Source organism: Heptranchias perlo, chromosome 6 (genome assembly GCF_035084215.1).
Source record: "Heptranchias perlo isolate sHepPer1 chromosome 6, sHepPer1.hap1, whole genome shotgun sequence".
In the NCBI taxonomy this organism is placed as follows: domain Eukaryota; kingdom Metazoa; phylum Chordata; class Chondrichthyes; order Hexanchiformes; family Hexanchidae; genus Heptranchias; species Heptranchias perlo.
In genome coordinates this window covers 16,529,596-16,545,454 of record NC_090330.1, presented here as the reverse complement: position 1 = coordinate 16,545,454, position 15,859 = coordinate 16,529,596, and the positions used below count along the sequence as shown (strand labels likewise).

The 15,859-nt window shown below is 44.4% G+C and overlaps 1 protein-coding gene across 3 annotated transcripts in view; it reads left to right on the top strand.

The window, feature by feature from the left end:
- Positions 1-15,859, top strand: part of tsga10 (testis specific, 10) — a 130,923-nt gene that overhangs the window by 107,235 nt on the left and 7,829 nt on the right. For all 3 annotated transcript variants that reach the window (XM_067985835.1, XM_067985834.1, XM_067985832.1), the window contains 4 exons: positions 1,990-2,158; positions 8,931-9,041; positions 12,897-13,082; positions 13,506-13,715. In XM_067985835.1, the coding sequence (XP_067841936.1) occupies positions 1,990-2,158; positions 8,931-9,041; positions 12,897-13,082; positions 13,506-13,715 (676 nt within the window). The remainder of the gene's footprint in view (positions 1-1,989; positions 2,159-8,930; positions 9,042-12,896; positions 13,083-13,505; positions 13,716-15,859) is intronic.

Genomic DNA, 15,859 nt, shown 5'->3' with positions numbered 1-15,859 from the left:
GAGGCTTGTAGACAACTCCCATTACAGTTTTAAGTCCTCTCTCTTATTCCTCAATTCTAACCATAGAGTCTCCGGTGATTGCTTTCCCTTACCTATATCCTCTCTCACGAATGTTGTAATAGTATCTTTAATCAATAAGTCTACCTCTCCTCCTCTTCCAGTTTCCTTATCCTTTATAAAGACCTTTATAACGTGGAATATTTAATTCCCAATCATGACCAGCTTGCAGCCATACCTCAGTTAAGGCCACCATGTCACACCCTCTAATCTGCATTTGAGCCTATAATTCACTCAATTTATTTCTAGTACTTTGAGTATTAGTATATAAAACTCTTATATGGGCAAGAAACCCTAACCTGTCCTTCTGCCCTGATGCTGCCTTTCTCACACTGTTTTACTTAACACATTTCTTATTTGCCACTCCTGCTGTAACTACTTTAGTTATTTTAGTATTCTCCTCACCTGGAGTATCTGTATCACTGTTTGTGATCTGAACTCTGCTCTTATCCCTTTTTAAAATCTTTAAACTATCATTTTTACTATTGTTTCTGACTGAGACCTCCCCCCAATTTATTAGTTTAAAGTCCTATGATGGAAGAGTCTGGGATGTTGGCTAATAGGTATGATTCTATGAGTATGGCAATATCAGGCTGTAGCTTGGCTAATCTGTGGGACAGCTCTCCCAACTTTGGCACCAGTCCCAACATGTTGGTGAGGAGGACATTGCTGGGTTGACTCGGCTGGATGTGCCTTTGTCATGCCCTGATTCGATGCCTAGGTTGCAGCTGAGTGGTCCATCCGGTTTTATTCTTGTTTTTCATTCTAACGGTTTGATACAACCAAGTGGATAGCTAGACCATCTCAGAGGCCAGACCAGTTAAGAATGGCAGCTTTCCTTCCCTAAAGGGCATTAGTGAGCCAGTTGGATTTTTACATGGCCCTATTGTGGTACCGGCAGGCTCAGCGAGGTCTGCATCCTCAACCTATTCAGGGAATTCAAATCGTCTCTCCACAACCAGGCCCATTGCTAACATTGGATCACCTGTGCTCTTTGCTTCACCTAGTGCTTCCACAGCTACGTTACTATATAAATCTACCACGGTAACCGTGATAGTGCTTTTGCTTAATACAAGTATGTGGTGATGGTTTGTGCTGCTCTTCTTCTGAAGCGTGACTGCTTTGCTCTTGCTCTGTGAAGAGCACACATGGCACATTATGAGCACAAAAGCATGCTTGTGTAGATGGGAGAACATTTTAACTACGTGCTGTCTGATGCACTGATGCATAGTTACTATGTGTAGATGTATTCATGTACCAGAGGTCAAATCAGGGAACATCTAAACTTTGTATGTTACATACCACAAATTCTATATACTCTCCCAGCCTGATAAGAGCCTATCCTTTCCAGATTCTCCCAACCATTGAGGTCTATAATGGCTTTCTTCATATGATATCAATTATTTCACCCATGAAGGCCCTCCAGCTGTTTCACTTGTGCTGAAAGTGAGATTGATCTTTTAAAAATTAGAGTAGGGGAATTGAGTCATTTGGGTAACTTCCTATCCTATTTTAACATGCACACTCAAATGTTTTGATTGACACTGCAAAAAGGATTCATTTATACACTGAATCACATAAATGTATCTAATTGGAGTACTGTGATCAACAGCTAGGGGCTGAAGTTCTGTAGGGGTTCTGCAGGTCTTGTGCTGCAGTTATGGTTGGACACCAGTGAAAACCCTGTGAAATTTCAGAACCCCAAGTATTTTGACCAGACAATAGCACTTTTTGTCACACAAATCAGACAGAAATTGATGTGTACAATAATGTGGCTGGTCCTTGGACCATGCTATTTCAAGAGCACCAAACCACACAGCTAATGTTGGAAATTGTCACAAGCTAGAACAAAGTTATCTCATATGATGTGAATGAACAATAGCTTTAGCTAATTTGGCACTGAATTAACCTGTATGTGTTTTGACACTGTAGCCAATTGAATGAGAATATCAACAGTAAAGAAAATGACATTTCCAATCTTCAGCGTCAGTATGATTCCATCAATTCTGAACTATCAGAAATAGGCCAATTAAGAGAAACAGCAGTTCGTGAAAATAACCATCTGCATGAGCAGCTGTCAAAACTAAAATACGACACTCAGGTAAGAGTAAGAAACTGAGGACCCGATATTTACGAGGAGATGGGGGGGGCGGGGGTTGTAGTGGCCAGGAAACCTGGAAATATGGGGAAGGCGGAGGTCCTGCCGAATTTAATTGCAGAAGGCGCTTTAAAGAAGCGTTGACCGCTTACACATGCAAAGGGCTGAATACCTATTTTTTTTCCAATACCAATATGGCGGGCGATGCACTTGCGGCTCGTAATGCGTGTATATCCAGCCTGTTAAATTGGAAGCTTAGATGCCCGTTTAGTGCCTGAAAAAATGGTGCACCGCCATCAAATTTCTAGGCCTATGTGTCCATATTTACTGGAAGTATCTATTACACTTGTAGGTGGTGCTGCAGTGGGTATTTTCAATGCTATTAACGTAACATTATTGCTAAAACATTAATTGCTGCCGTATACTGGTTGGTTGAGTTTGATTGCAGTTCCATGCCCTGGCACAGGATGGCTCTGCAGCAATATTTAAGCTGTCTGAACATGAATTGAAGTGTAATCATTGTTGGAATAGTACTAATTATGGATTATGAAATTATTTTTAATCACTTGTTTTCTAAATAATTTATTATTTTTACTGACTGCCCCTGCCAAAGTCAGGCCACCCACCCCCGTGCTCTCTAAACCTGCTAGCTCCATTTACATTGGCCACCCCAGCCAAAGTCAGACCCCACCGCCGCTCTCATATTGTGCTTTGCCATCCCACCATGTCAGCATTCACTCGAGATGCTCTGGGCTAATGTTGACCACGTCTAAGACTCTCCTGGCAATGCATGTTCCTAAGGTGGCTGCTGGTCAGACTAGCCCCTCCCCAAGAATAATTGCCCTCACCCTCATCCCTCAACATCCCCTCGGCTCCTTGCTTTCCTCTGATACATTCCTTTTCCACCTTCAAGATGCTGTCAGTGAGATGTTTTTCTGGCTCCATCCCTCAACGGAGATAGATTCTCTGCATTCACTTCCCCCTTTGCTCCATCCTCTCCCACTCTGCTTTCCCTTCCTGTCTCCATCTCCACTCTTTGTTCCTCTTCCGTCCCCATCCACGCCCTTTGCTCCTCTTCCCACTCCTCTCCTTTTCCCCTCTATCCCTTTGCTCCTCTCCTCCTTTTTCTCTTCTCACCTCCCATTTGCTTCCTCCACTTTGTTCCAGTTATCCTCCCACCCTCTCTAACCCTGCATAATTTGAACAGTGAACTTGGTCTTCACTCCCTGGAGGTAATTTTCATTTTTGGCGGGGGTGGAAAATTGTCGGTAATGGATCGGCCACCCGTTATACACCCCATCCGATTTTCCTTTTTATTGACTCGGGAAAATCAGACAAGGTGTATGATGGGCCGCAGATCCGCAACCACCAGTTTTTCACCCCCGGCGAACGTGCAAATTACTCCCCCTCCCCCCCCACCAAAACCTGTGTGTGCAACACCACAGGAGATTGGCTATTCACATAATAAAAAATAACACTATGCCAGTTGGCTACAAGTAATTCATCTGTTCCTATTTGTAATGGTGCCCTTATGTTTTTTAGCTCAGATGTTATGAAACATATGACCATGTAAACGTCAGCTCCAACCATAATGTTCAAATCCCTTCATGGCCTCGCCATACCTCTGTAATCTCCCCCAGCCCTACATCCCCCTCATAACTCAACGTTCCTCTGGTTCTGGCCTCTTGTGCACTCCCCCTGCACCCCCCCCCCCCTCCACCGCGCTAACCATCATTGGCAGCCATGCTTTAAGCCCTACACTTTTGGATTCCCTCCCAGACCTCTCCGCATCTCCACCTCCCGCTTCTCCTTTAAGACCCTGCTTAAAACTCTTTGACCAAGCTTTTGGCCACCCCTCCTAATATCTCCTCCTTTGGCATGGTGTCTATTTTTGTCTGATTACGCTTCTGTGAAGTGTCTTGAGACATTTTTCTACGTTAAAGGCACTATATAAATGCAAGCTGTTGTGGTGAAGTCACAGCAACATGATAAAAGCTATGGGCAGAAAAGGAAGAGAGTATCCTTCTAGTAATCAAGAGCATAGCAGTTGGTGTACAACATTGCTTATTATATTTTTTAAAAAGTTAGGGAAAACGGACAGCCATTTTAATAATGGGAAATGCGCTGAATTCATCACAGAGGGACACATTGGAAATTGGCCTGTAGAATCACAACATACAGAAAGTCATTACACTGTGCTGTTCAAGATTTGTGAAGAATATGTCACGCCCAACGAATGAAGTTGAATTTTTTGAGGAGGTCACTAGCATGGTGGAAAGGGGAATGCCTATGGATCTTTTCTGTATGGACTTTCAGAATGCATTTGATAGGATTCTGCACAAGAGATTATTAGTAAAAATGAAATTGGAGGTAACCTTGTTTCTTGGGTTGGTAATTAGTTGGGAGGTAGGAGACAGAGAGTCGGGGTAAAGGGAATGTTCTCTGATATCCTGGATGTGACATGTGATGTTCTCCCGGGATCTGTGATCGAGCCTCAGCTTTTCATCATGTATAGTAATGATTTGGGTGAAGAGAGTTATAAATCAAAGTTTGTAGATGACACTCAATTAGGAGGCATAGTAAGTTGTGTAGATGGAAGCAAAAAGCTACAAAGGGACATAGACAGACTAAATGAGTGGGAAAAACATTGAAACTGGAGCTCATTGTGAGGAAGTGTGAGATCATTGACTTTGATCCGAGAAAGACAAATCTGAATATTTTCTTAATGGTGAGAGATGAGTTGTTACGGAGGAGCAATGGAATTCAGGTGTCCATGTACACAAATCACTAAAAGCCACTGTACAGGTTCAAAAGGTAATCAAAAAGGCTAATGGAATATTGGCATTTATTTCAAAGGGGTTGGCATATAAAGGGGGGGGGAAGTTATGCTTCCGTTGTATAGAACCTTCATAGACCCCATCTGGAATACTGTGTTCAATTTTGGGCACCAAGATTTTTTGGGCGGGGGGTGGGGATGGACAGCACTGATTCACAAGAATGATACCAGAGTTTAAGGGGTTAAATTATGAAGACAAGTTGTATGAATTTGGCTTGTATTCCTTGAGTTTAGAAAGTTCAGGGGTGATCTAATTGAGGTTTTTAAAATAATAAAACGATTCAATAGGGCAGATACAGAGGAACTATTTTTTCTGCTAGGGAAATCCTGAACAAGGGAGCATAATCTTAAAAATGGAGCTAGGCCATTTATCATAGAATGGTTTAGGAGTGAAATTGGGAAGCACTTTTTCACACAAAGGGTAGTGGAAATCTGGAACTTGCTCCCCAAAAGCCTGCGGATGCTGGGTCAATTGAAATTTACAAGACTGAGATCAATAGAATTTTGTTAGGTAAGAGTATCAAGATATGGAGCAAAGGCAGGTAAATGGAATTGAGGTACAGATCAGCCAATTGAAAAGGGGCTGAACGACCTAATCTTGTTCCTATGTTCCTATTTTCTCTGACTGCTTTTATGCTTTTGCTGGAAATGTGGAACGCAGTAAGTCACCCCTACTATGTTTACACTGTTACCAGAAGGTTGGGTCAATTGAAATTTACAAGTCTGAGATCGATAGATTTTTATTAGGTAACGGTATCAAGGGATCGAGAGCAAAGATAGATAAATGGTCATGATCTAAATGAATGGCGGAACAGGCTTGAGGGGCTGAATGGCCTATTCCTGTTCCTATGTTCCTACTTGATAAGTATGGTCAATACCTTTTCCGACAGATGTGTCCATTTAGATAGAAGACTAGCCTCCAAACTGTACGTTTAGAATGCATTTCTACGTGCCAGTTCTATAAATCTCCCAAGTATATATATAAATAAGTAAATATAAAATAAATCCAAAATAAATCTCCTTCTGAATAGTAGCAAAAATTTGCTTGTTTGTTTTAACAATCTATTGTTCAGTTCAACAGCCTCGAATTGTTTTTGGGATGGTGGGTAGTAAATTTTTTTGCTCAGCTCTTGAGTTTACATATTCTGACAGGAGCTCCCAGAGCTCTCTAGTTTGCTGAGAGATGTCATTAGGTGGTACATGTAGGACCGTTAACTTCTGAGATGACAGCAATTAGCACTGATATTACTTAACAGCAGAACCCTGTCTGATTTACTGTGGTTTTGTTATTTAAGGAGAAGTTTTTTATTGAATTGGCCAATAATCCAAAAGTATAAATAACTATTTACTGGTTGCGGTATTCAGTGCTTTTAGAATTGATGGTCAGAAGCAGCCTGGGAGTAGATATTTGTGTAGAATATCTTGTCCTGTGAATATCATGAAATTCCACCCTGGTGATACAATGAACAGGTATTTTTTTTTATTTGTTCATGGGATGTGAGCGTCGCTGACAAGGCCAGCATTTATTGCCCATCCCTAATTGCCCTTGAGAAGGTGGTGATGAGCCACCTTCTTGAACCGCTGCAGTCCGTGTGGTGAAGGTTCTCCCAAACTGCTGTTAGGTAGGGAGTTCCAGGATTTTGACCCAGCAACGATGAAGGAACGGCGATATATTTCCAAGTTGGGATGGTGTGTGACTTGGAGGGGAACATGCAGGTGGTGTGGTTCCCATTTGCCTGCTGCCCTTGTCCTTCAAGGTGGTAGAGGTCGTAGGTTTGGGAGGTGCTGACGAAGAAGCCTGGGGGAGTTGCTGCAGTGCATCCTGTAGATGGTACACACTGCAGCCACGGTGCGCCGGTGGGGAAGGGAGTGAATGTTTAGGGTGGTGTATGGGGTGCTAATCAAGCGGGCTGCTTTGCCCTGGATGGTGTCAAGCTTCTTGAGTGTTGTTGGAGCTGTACTCATCCAGGCAAGTGGAGAGTATTCCATCACACTTCTGACTTGTGCCTTGTAGATGGTGGAAAGGCTTTGGGGAGTCAGGAGGTGAGTCACTCGTTGCAGAATAGCCAGCCTCTGACCTGTTGCCACAGTATTTATGTGGCTGGTCCAGTTAAGTTTCTGGTCAATGGTGACCCCCAGGATGTTGATGGTGGGGGATTCGGTGATGGTAATGCCATTGAATGTCAAGGGGAGGTGGTTAGACTCTCTCTTATAGGAGATGGTCATTGTCTGGCACTTGTCTGGTGCAAATGTTACTTGCCACTTATTAGCCCAAGCCTGGATGTTGTCCAGGTCTTGCTGCATGCGGGCACGGACTGCTTCATTATCTGAGGGGTTGCGAATGGAACTGAACACTGTGCAATCATCAGTGAACATCCCCATTTCTGACCTTATGATGGAAGGAAGGTCATCGATGAAGCAGCTGAAGATGGTTGGGCCTAGGACGCTGCCCTGAGGAACTTCTGCAGCAATGTCCTGGGGCTGAGGTGATTGGCCTCCAACAACCACTACCATCTTCTTTTGTGCTCGGTATGACTCCAGCCAATGGAGAGTTTTCCCCCTGATTCTTATTGACTTCAATTTTACTAGGGCTCCTTGGTGCCACACTCGGTCAAATGCTGCCTTGATGTCAAGGACAGTCGCTCTCACCTCACCTCTTGAATTCAGCTCTTTTGTCCATGTTTGGACCACGGCTGTAATGAGGCCTGGAGCCGAGTGGTCCTGGCGGAACCCAAACTGAGCATTGGTGAGCAGGTTATTGGTGAGTAAGTGTCACTTGGTAGCACTGTGACGACACCTTCCATCACTTTGCTGATGATTGAGAGTAGACTGATGGGGCAGTAATTGGCTGAATTGGATTTGTCCTGCTTTTTGTGGACAGGACATACCTGGGCATTTTTCCACGTTGTCTGGTAGATGCCAGTGTTGTAGCTGTACTGGAACAGTTTGGCTAGAGGCGCGGCTAGTTCTGGAGGTATAATGAATATAATTTCCTATTCATAATCCAGCAATAGGTGATGGGCCAATTGGCCTCCTGTGATGTAATTTATGTGATTTTAGGAGGGATCAACTAAAGTTTAAAATGGGCACCAAGAGGTGCCTTAGAGGTGCTGGGCTCGGATTCATGCACCTCCGCGATTGGGGTGCATCTATGTATTTCCGTCTGCCCCCTGACCCTGGCCGTATTTCTGGTCTAGGGCCATTAAATATTCGAGAGATAGACTCATAAGCCTCAGCGGGGGATCATTCCTGTAGGGATGATGTGTTGCTGCAGCAGACCCTGGGGGCCTGTTATAGGAGAAAGAAGAGATGGGCATTGAGCTATCTAAAGAACATTTCTTTTGACTCCTAAAAATGAAATTTTGGCAATGGGGCCTATGCAAAACTGCACACTGAAAGTGGTTGTGTAGGCGCCTCTTTTCATTATGCCTTCAGGTCCCCTCAATGAACACTGGATGCTAGGGCCTAACAGCTGGTGTCCAGTGTTCCAACTAGTTAAATGCAGAAACCATGATGGCGGTCCTGCTCTCTTCATCTGCATCAAATTTACATATGCCCACCCACATCAGGCGTCCTCTGGCTCAATGGGACTCACTCCTGGAAAATAACGTTCCATGAGAAGCTTTCCGCCACCGTCATCCCAGATCTGCAAAAAATTCGGTGGGGGTCATCGCAGGAAGCCTAGCCCAAGTTTTTACTTCCTCTTTTGACAAAGATTCACTGGGTCACTTTCAGCCAGTAGAATTCATCATGTGTACCTCTACTATAATGTTTATCAACTAATGTTGATTTCTACAAATTTTAAAACTATCTGGTTAAAAGGAGTTGGACATTGTAAAGCTTCAAAGCAATTTTCCAACTAAATGATGAGCACACATATAATTTTGACAATTTATAGGTCTGATATATTTCAATCTATGCATATCTTATTTGTTATAGGCAATGAATCGCAAATTGGAGGAATCTACTCAGGAGAATAAAGACTTGAAGCTCAAAGTCCAGGATTACATCACTGAGATATCCAAGGTGGAGAATATACTTAGTGCCAAGGTCAGTATCACAGAGAAGCAAGGTCAATAACAAAATATAGCTACCCCAGTTTCTCAGCAAGTATGTCCATTCAGATCCTAGATTTGATTCCCGTCTGCATTGAGTGAGTTGATCTCTTCTGGATTGTTGGCAAGAGTGCTATAGGCCTGATTTTAACCCAGCCCATCCGATGGGAACAGGGTGGATGGACAGGTGGTTTAAAATTGTCGTGGTGTATTTACTGCCGTGCTCCCACCTGCCGCCATTTTAACCATGCAGTTTTTGGAATTGGGACAGGCAACTGCAACAGACAGGCAGGAGCTTCGTGAATATATTAACACTGGGGTCCTGTGATACAATTGGCACCCCAAAACCATTTTAACTAAAGGTCGCAGAAGACCCATCCAGTGCTTGACCCACCAGTAAAACCTGGTGGGATTTGTCTCTCAGAGGCACTGAAACAATATTTAAAGGGGCACTCAGCTGCAGGTTTGCTGTCTTAAAGGAGATCCAGATCACTTCTTTCGCACTTTGTTTGCCGTATCACCCTCAGAAAGCCTTCTGTGTTGATCATGGGTGCTATTATTGCTAGTTTCATTTGGATGGAGGAACACTTGGAGGAGGAGGAGGAGGAGGAGGAGCAGGAGCAGTAACTTAAACAAACAGCACCAGAAGTAACTGGGCCCCTCTGAAGACAGCAGGTGAGGGGGTTGCTTGTAGAAAACCATACCCAGCACACAGGGGCTACAGGCCAAGACTCGCTTTCTTGATGCACTGCTCTGCAGATAGATCCAAGAGGCTGTGCTTCTCCAGGCAGGGTGTTGCAGACATTTGTCGCCTCCTGCAACAGGACTGCTGCATGCTGGACTGGGGGAATGCTTTGCCAGTGGCAGTCAAAGTCACGACAGCCCATAACTTTTTGGCAGTGGCTCCTTCCAGTCTGGTACAGGGGCCATCAGCCACAAATCCCTGTCTGCAGTACATAGCTGCATTAAACAGGTCACCAATGCCCTGTTCGCCGGGGCTGAGCAGGACGTCACCTTCCCCATTAACCAACTGTCAACATGAGAGAGCTCGGGGATCTTCGGCAGTGCCAGGTTTCCCTCGTGTCCAGAGTGTCATTGGCTGCACACACGTTGCCATTAGGGCACCAGAACATCAGCCAGCAGCATTTGTTAATAGAAAAGGCTGACACTCCATCAATATCTCCATCAGTGTCAGATCACGGACACAGGATCATGCAAATTTGTGCACAGTACCCAGGCAGCTGTCACGACGCATTTATCCAGCGACAGTCTACCTTCCCCCCAATATTCGACCCTCCCAGGAATGTGCCAGGATAGCTGCTGGGGACACCCCCTTCGGACGTGGCTCATGACACCCCTCTGCAACCACAACACACCTGAGCAACAGAAGACCACAAAAGCCGGGGGATCACCAGGATCGTTATTGAGCAATCCTGAAGTAGAGGTTCAGGTATCTCGACAGGTCCGGGGGCTCCCAACAAAATATGCCCCACAAAGAGTCTCCCGCATTGTAATTGGGTACCCTTCCTCTAATTTTGGTCGTCTCCCTCATATTCTGCGCTGTCTTGTCCTGCAGAGAGGGTGAGATTTATTGAGTGGCTGTTGAAAAGGTAGTGGAGATGTGTAGGGTTTGTGCATTTGTGCATACAGTGAGGGGTGGAATGAGGCTGGGGAGGTGATGAATGTAAAGCCAAGTGTGTATAATGTGAAGTGAGGAAGAAGTGCTGGAAGGTGTTGGTGGTTGTGCAAGTTCCAGGATGTGAGAAGAGGATAGTGTTAGTGTGTGATGTGAAGAGAGCGAAGGAAGAGGTGAGTGTGCTTGGAATGAGAGAGAGAGGTGTTGCAGTATGCCCTTGTGATTGTATGCTGAAGGGTGTGATGGATGGAAGGGAATTATTGAGAGTGGTGGAGGAGGGACAGAAAGCAGTGTTGTCAGGTGCAGCAGAAATAGCTGGAGAGATGAAGAGGTGTACTCACCTTTTCTGCTCTTGAGGTCATTGAACCTCTTTCTACATTGAATTCAGATCCTGAGGCTGATGCTCGTGGCACTAACCCTAGCAGTCCCACTGTCCCTGTCCAGGCCTGCTTCATAGTTGCCTTGGGATACTCCTGCGGTTTCTGACTTCTGGACGGTTTCTCCCTATTGCCCTGACCACCTCCACTAGGACCTCCGGGGAGGCATCTGAAAACTGGAGGCAGCCCTTCTACTCATCTGTGCTGCCAAAACACTTGGAAGCGTTCTTTCAGCAAACATGAAAGCAGGGATTGCAACCTTGCTTTAAGAGGTGCATCCCTGCTTTAAATAGGTCTTGGGTAATGTGCCAGAAGTTGAGCGTGTCATGTAGCGGGCTGTCTGATTCCCAACACCATCGGGAGGGCAGCCTGTCAGGCAAATGGAAATGAGTTCTGGAAATTAAGATTGCTGGGGCCTCCTGCCGATGACGTGACAGGGTCTTCCCACCCATCTGATTTGGGCCCAGAGTTAAAATCGGGGTTTGGGCATCAGAGCCTCTGAGTTGGGATGGGGAAAATTGGCCAGGGTTCCCAAATGTGATTGCTTTAAAGGACCCCTCCAAAAGTGCATATGTGCGGACATCTGGTGCCCCCTGCGATAGAATAGCCTCCCAACATTCGCTGTCCATTCTGACTTACAAACAATGGCCACTTGGGCCCTGTACAGGTGGGAGCTCATGCAGCTGTATCAAAACCAGAAGACAATGCTTCAGGAGAAATGGAAGGGTAGAAAATTGCTAGGGAAGAAAAATAAAATCTGTTATCACTGGGGAGAAGGGATGTCTCCAGGTCCGACTGGGAAATAAATTTTGCACTCTCAGAGCTTGAATTCCTCCTTCAGAAATACGTACATGAGTTGCAGGCCAGAACAGTAATTAACTTGCTAACTACCAACATTTTATTTAGTTTTCTTTTTCTTCTCTTTCCCAAAGTATGCTCCTTGCTTGGCTAACAGAATAGATCTATGAGCCACTCCTATACTGCCATCCATGTCTGTGGTGAGACAAAAGAATCTTCCCATTTGTTCAGCCTAGTGATGCCAGATCTAACCTCCAGTGAAATAATTTTGATTTGCAGCTATAGAATGGTGCATAACTACCTCATTAATAATCTTAATGCCTCAATAAGCAAAGAACTCTTTTTCTACCCTTTTTTGCTCGGATTGATTAATCCAGTGGAAGGAATTGCCAGAGAAGTAATTCAAGTAGTCCATCAGTGTTTTTCTCCCAGATTTCACCATTATTCCTGAATATCTTTTTCTTTGATAAATTTATTCAACGGAAAAATTTTGGATACAAGAAATTTAGAAGCAAGAAACGGGTATTAGCCTGACAAGGCTATACCTTTCCATAGACTTATTGAATTGTGCAAAATTGACAGGCTTCTTGGGCCAGGATGCATTACAGATTATGTGATACGTGCTGATGCATACTTTGAGGGTCTTACATGACTATATATTTGGGCAGCATTATATATTGACAGGGCTGAGGTCATTCCTTTTAGGGGTCATAGGCTGAGCAGATAAAACATGAATCAGGGACTTGTTAGAAACTGGACATGGGGACCTCATGATCCCTGTGTTTTGGTGGCAGGTGGATGCATGAAGGAGGCCCATATCATCTGGTGCTTTCTTGGCTCCAGGTGCAGACATGTATTACTTGATTAGATTGACATGTTGTACATGTTCTGTCCTATGGCAGATGGAGTGGCTAAATATTGGCATGAAAAGTTGTCTACTGGACAACAGCAGTAGTGTTTTATAGCTGTCTTATTTTTAAAAAAACACACTTTGATTGTGATTTTTGAGTGAATTGACTATATTTTATATGTTTATCAGGAAAATGAGAATTTTAATCTGCTGGAGCAATGTCGTAGAACAAATGCGCAGACAGAGAACTGGGAATTGAAGGCCCGCCAAATAGAAGGAGAGTTCAATTCAGTTCAACTGGAACTTGTTACTGCTAAAGCTGACAGCCGCAGGATGTGTGAAAAGCTTAACTCACTTGAAAAAGAAATTGAGGAGGTAGGAACTGACTAATTTATAGTCCATCGTTTACTGTGACCAGGAATATTATCACATATACAGTGAACTTTGAGATTACATACTCTAACACAAAAACAAAATAAATTCCTGGTCTCAGTGAATGCTTTATTATATAAAGGGGTACAGAACTCAAGAAGGTGAAAATGATAAAATTATTTTGTCAGTTTTGCGGGAATCTGTAATCAAAATCTAATCAACATCAGCTACAGTTGACTGTTCATTAACGAAATAGTGATAAGCTTGTTTCAAAAGACAAAGTACAGGGATAGAATTAATTTATTTGCTAATTTGGAGTGTATTTTTCATGTAATTTCACCAAGGATTTCTATTTTCCTAAGATTTCTTATTCTGCAGTTTAATTTTCCCATTTTTTTAACATGCAAAATTGGATTTTCTCTGTAGCAAGAGGCTGCTAGGAATGCCTACAAAGCCCAGGTTTGCTCACTTAACAAGTTGATAATGAAGCTGGAAGATGAACTTCGGCAGGTTCAAACTGAAAAGACCACAGCCCTCACTGACCTCACATCCACTCAAGAGCTGTGTTTGAAGCTGGATTCGAACAAAGAGATGATGATGAGGCAGGTGGCCAACAAAAACAAGGAGATGGAGCAAGTATGTAGAATGAAAAGTTAAATATTTTAACATTTTAATAGTGATACTTTAATTTTCTCAGTGTGGTTTTCATACAGTAGCCACATCTGGGCCGAACATGCAGAGCGTTCTTGAGGTTATCTGTAAAACCTGGAGCCCCTATATTTTCACTTGACTTCTTATAACAAGCTAGTCTGTTGGAGTGTAGTTAGGATAAATTTCAGGTTAACAGAAATTTAATTTCCAGAAATGAAGGCCCCGATATTTACCGGGAGGGTGCGGGTGATGCCGAAAATGGCCGAAGAACCCGGCTAGACTGGGGACGTGGAGGTCTTGCCAACATTAACGTTTTGTAGGTCTGTCTCCTGCCAGACAGCCGGCCAAATAGACAGCCTGGCCAACGGGAGGGTGGGAGGGATCACCACCGGCAGGAAGCCGCAGCCGTGGACCACTGGGGACGGTCTCCTGCAATCGGGAGGGGGGAGTGTGTCGCAATCGGAAGGGCTGGGAAGAGGTAAGCAATAGGGGCTTTGGGAGTTTAGCAGTCAGGTGGGGGCAGGGGAGGCTTCCTTAAAAGGCTGAGGGGAGCACTCCTGGCCCCCAAGGAGTGCAAGCAGCAGTAAATTTCAAACTGGGCTCCCAATTACACTGTGGGAGCCCACTTTAAATATGTTAATTAAGCGTCCCGCCTCTCCACAGCGGGACACTCAGGCTCCCCGATATCCCCCTCCGTTCCGCATATTTCACTTTTTAATTCCCCCCAGTCCCACTCCCACCCATCGTGGGGGAGTTAATTTCGAGGGCAAACTGTCCACTGTTAAAAAATTAACCTAGATGCATGGATCAATTGCTCATATTCAAGTTTGTATTAAAAAAAAGTTGGCCTCTCTTAAGTTCCTTTTGGTCACATGTATGATGGCAAACAACACCATTAGTGGTAACTGGATTCCCAAGGAGTGCAAGAAAGTGCCAGTGTCACCGCCAATCACTTTTTTTTTTTCTCTTCCCACTGTTTAGAAAAGAACATGGCTTTCATTCAGTATTTTCCCTGTTGGCGTGGCACAAATCTGGAATTGTTTAATCCCTCAGCCTCCCAGCATCTCCACTCAGTTCCAGTATCTGTGGGCTATCCAAAGCAACTCAGATATCATGAATGAACTTAGCACTGTGATATTGGGCTGGATTTTCCTCCAAATGTTTGCTGCCCTGGAGCGATGCTCAGGAAAATAGGGAAAATCCCCACCCCTAAAACTAGCCATCCACATATTCTTCTCTTCTATTTCCCCCCTCCACACCCACTGCCATCGACATTGGCTGCCTGCACCACCGAATGTAAATGATGGGTGGGGCTTGGGACTCCAGCCAATTTCCTGTTGCTCCTGCTTTTAGCCCACCAACGGAGGAGAAGGCCACGAGAAAGAAGGTGGTAGGGGGACTTTGGTAGCAGGGGCCAGGAGGACTGGGTAAAGGGTACAGGATGGCCACCTTTACCTCCCCCAAATGCTGGTTATTTGATTGCTGAGCTCATTCAGAGTCCATTCAAAATGTAGTTCAGGATCATTTAGGAGCTTGTGCCCCTTTAAAAATGCCACTTCCCATCTCAGGTGCCATGGCGGCACTGCGGCTTTCTTCCTGCCGGGCAGTGGTGCACTACCTCTGGAGAGCAGAGAGCCCGCCTTGCATAGGCAGTTGACCCCAACCGAGGGAAGTAGTTCAGGATCACAGCAGGGTCGGTCAGGGGCAGAAATCCCATTCTGACTCATTTCCAGTGATGATATCACTCATTAACTCCATGCAATTAAAATAAACACTTCAATTGCAATTTTAAGAAAATAATACCTCTGCTCACCAGGTCTTCTCTCCTCTTTTACATGAAAACTTTTACTTTACACCTATCTAATACATCCTATTCTAAGGTAGGGTACTAAAGGAATGAGCTTTGATGGACTGAATGCAACTTGCCTTATACTTGAGTGTTCTTATGTTTTTATTTTGTATCTGTTTTCCTTGCTCTCTAAGGTCTCTCCATCTATTTTGGAGATGGGAGCCACAATGAAAGAAATTGCACCTGACCTGCTGACAGCAGACTCTGTAGGCAAGCATTTCAAATTTTGATGCAGTTTTGCTGCATATTAATCTAAAATCCTTAACACAAGACAGGCTAT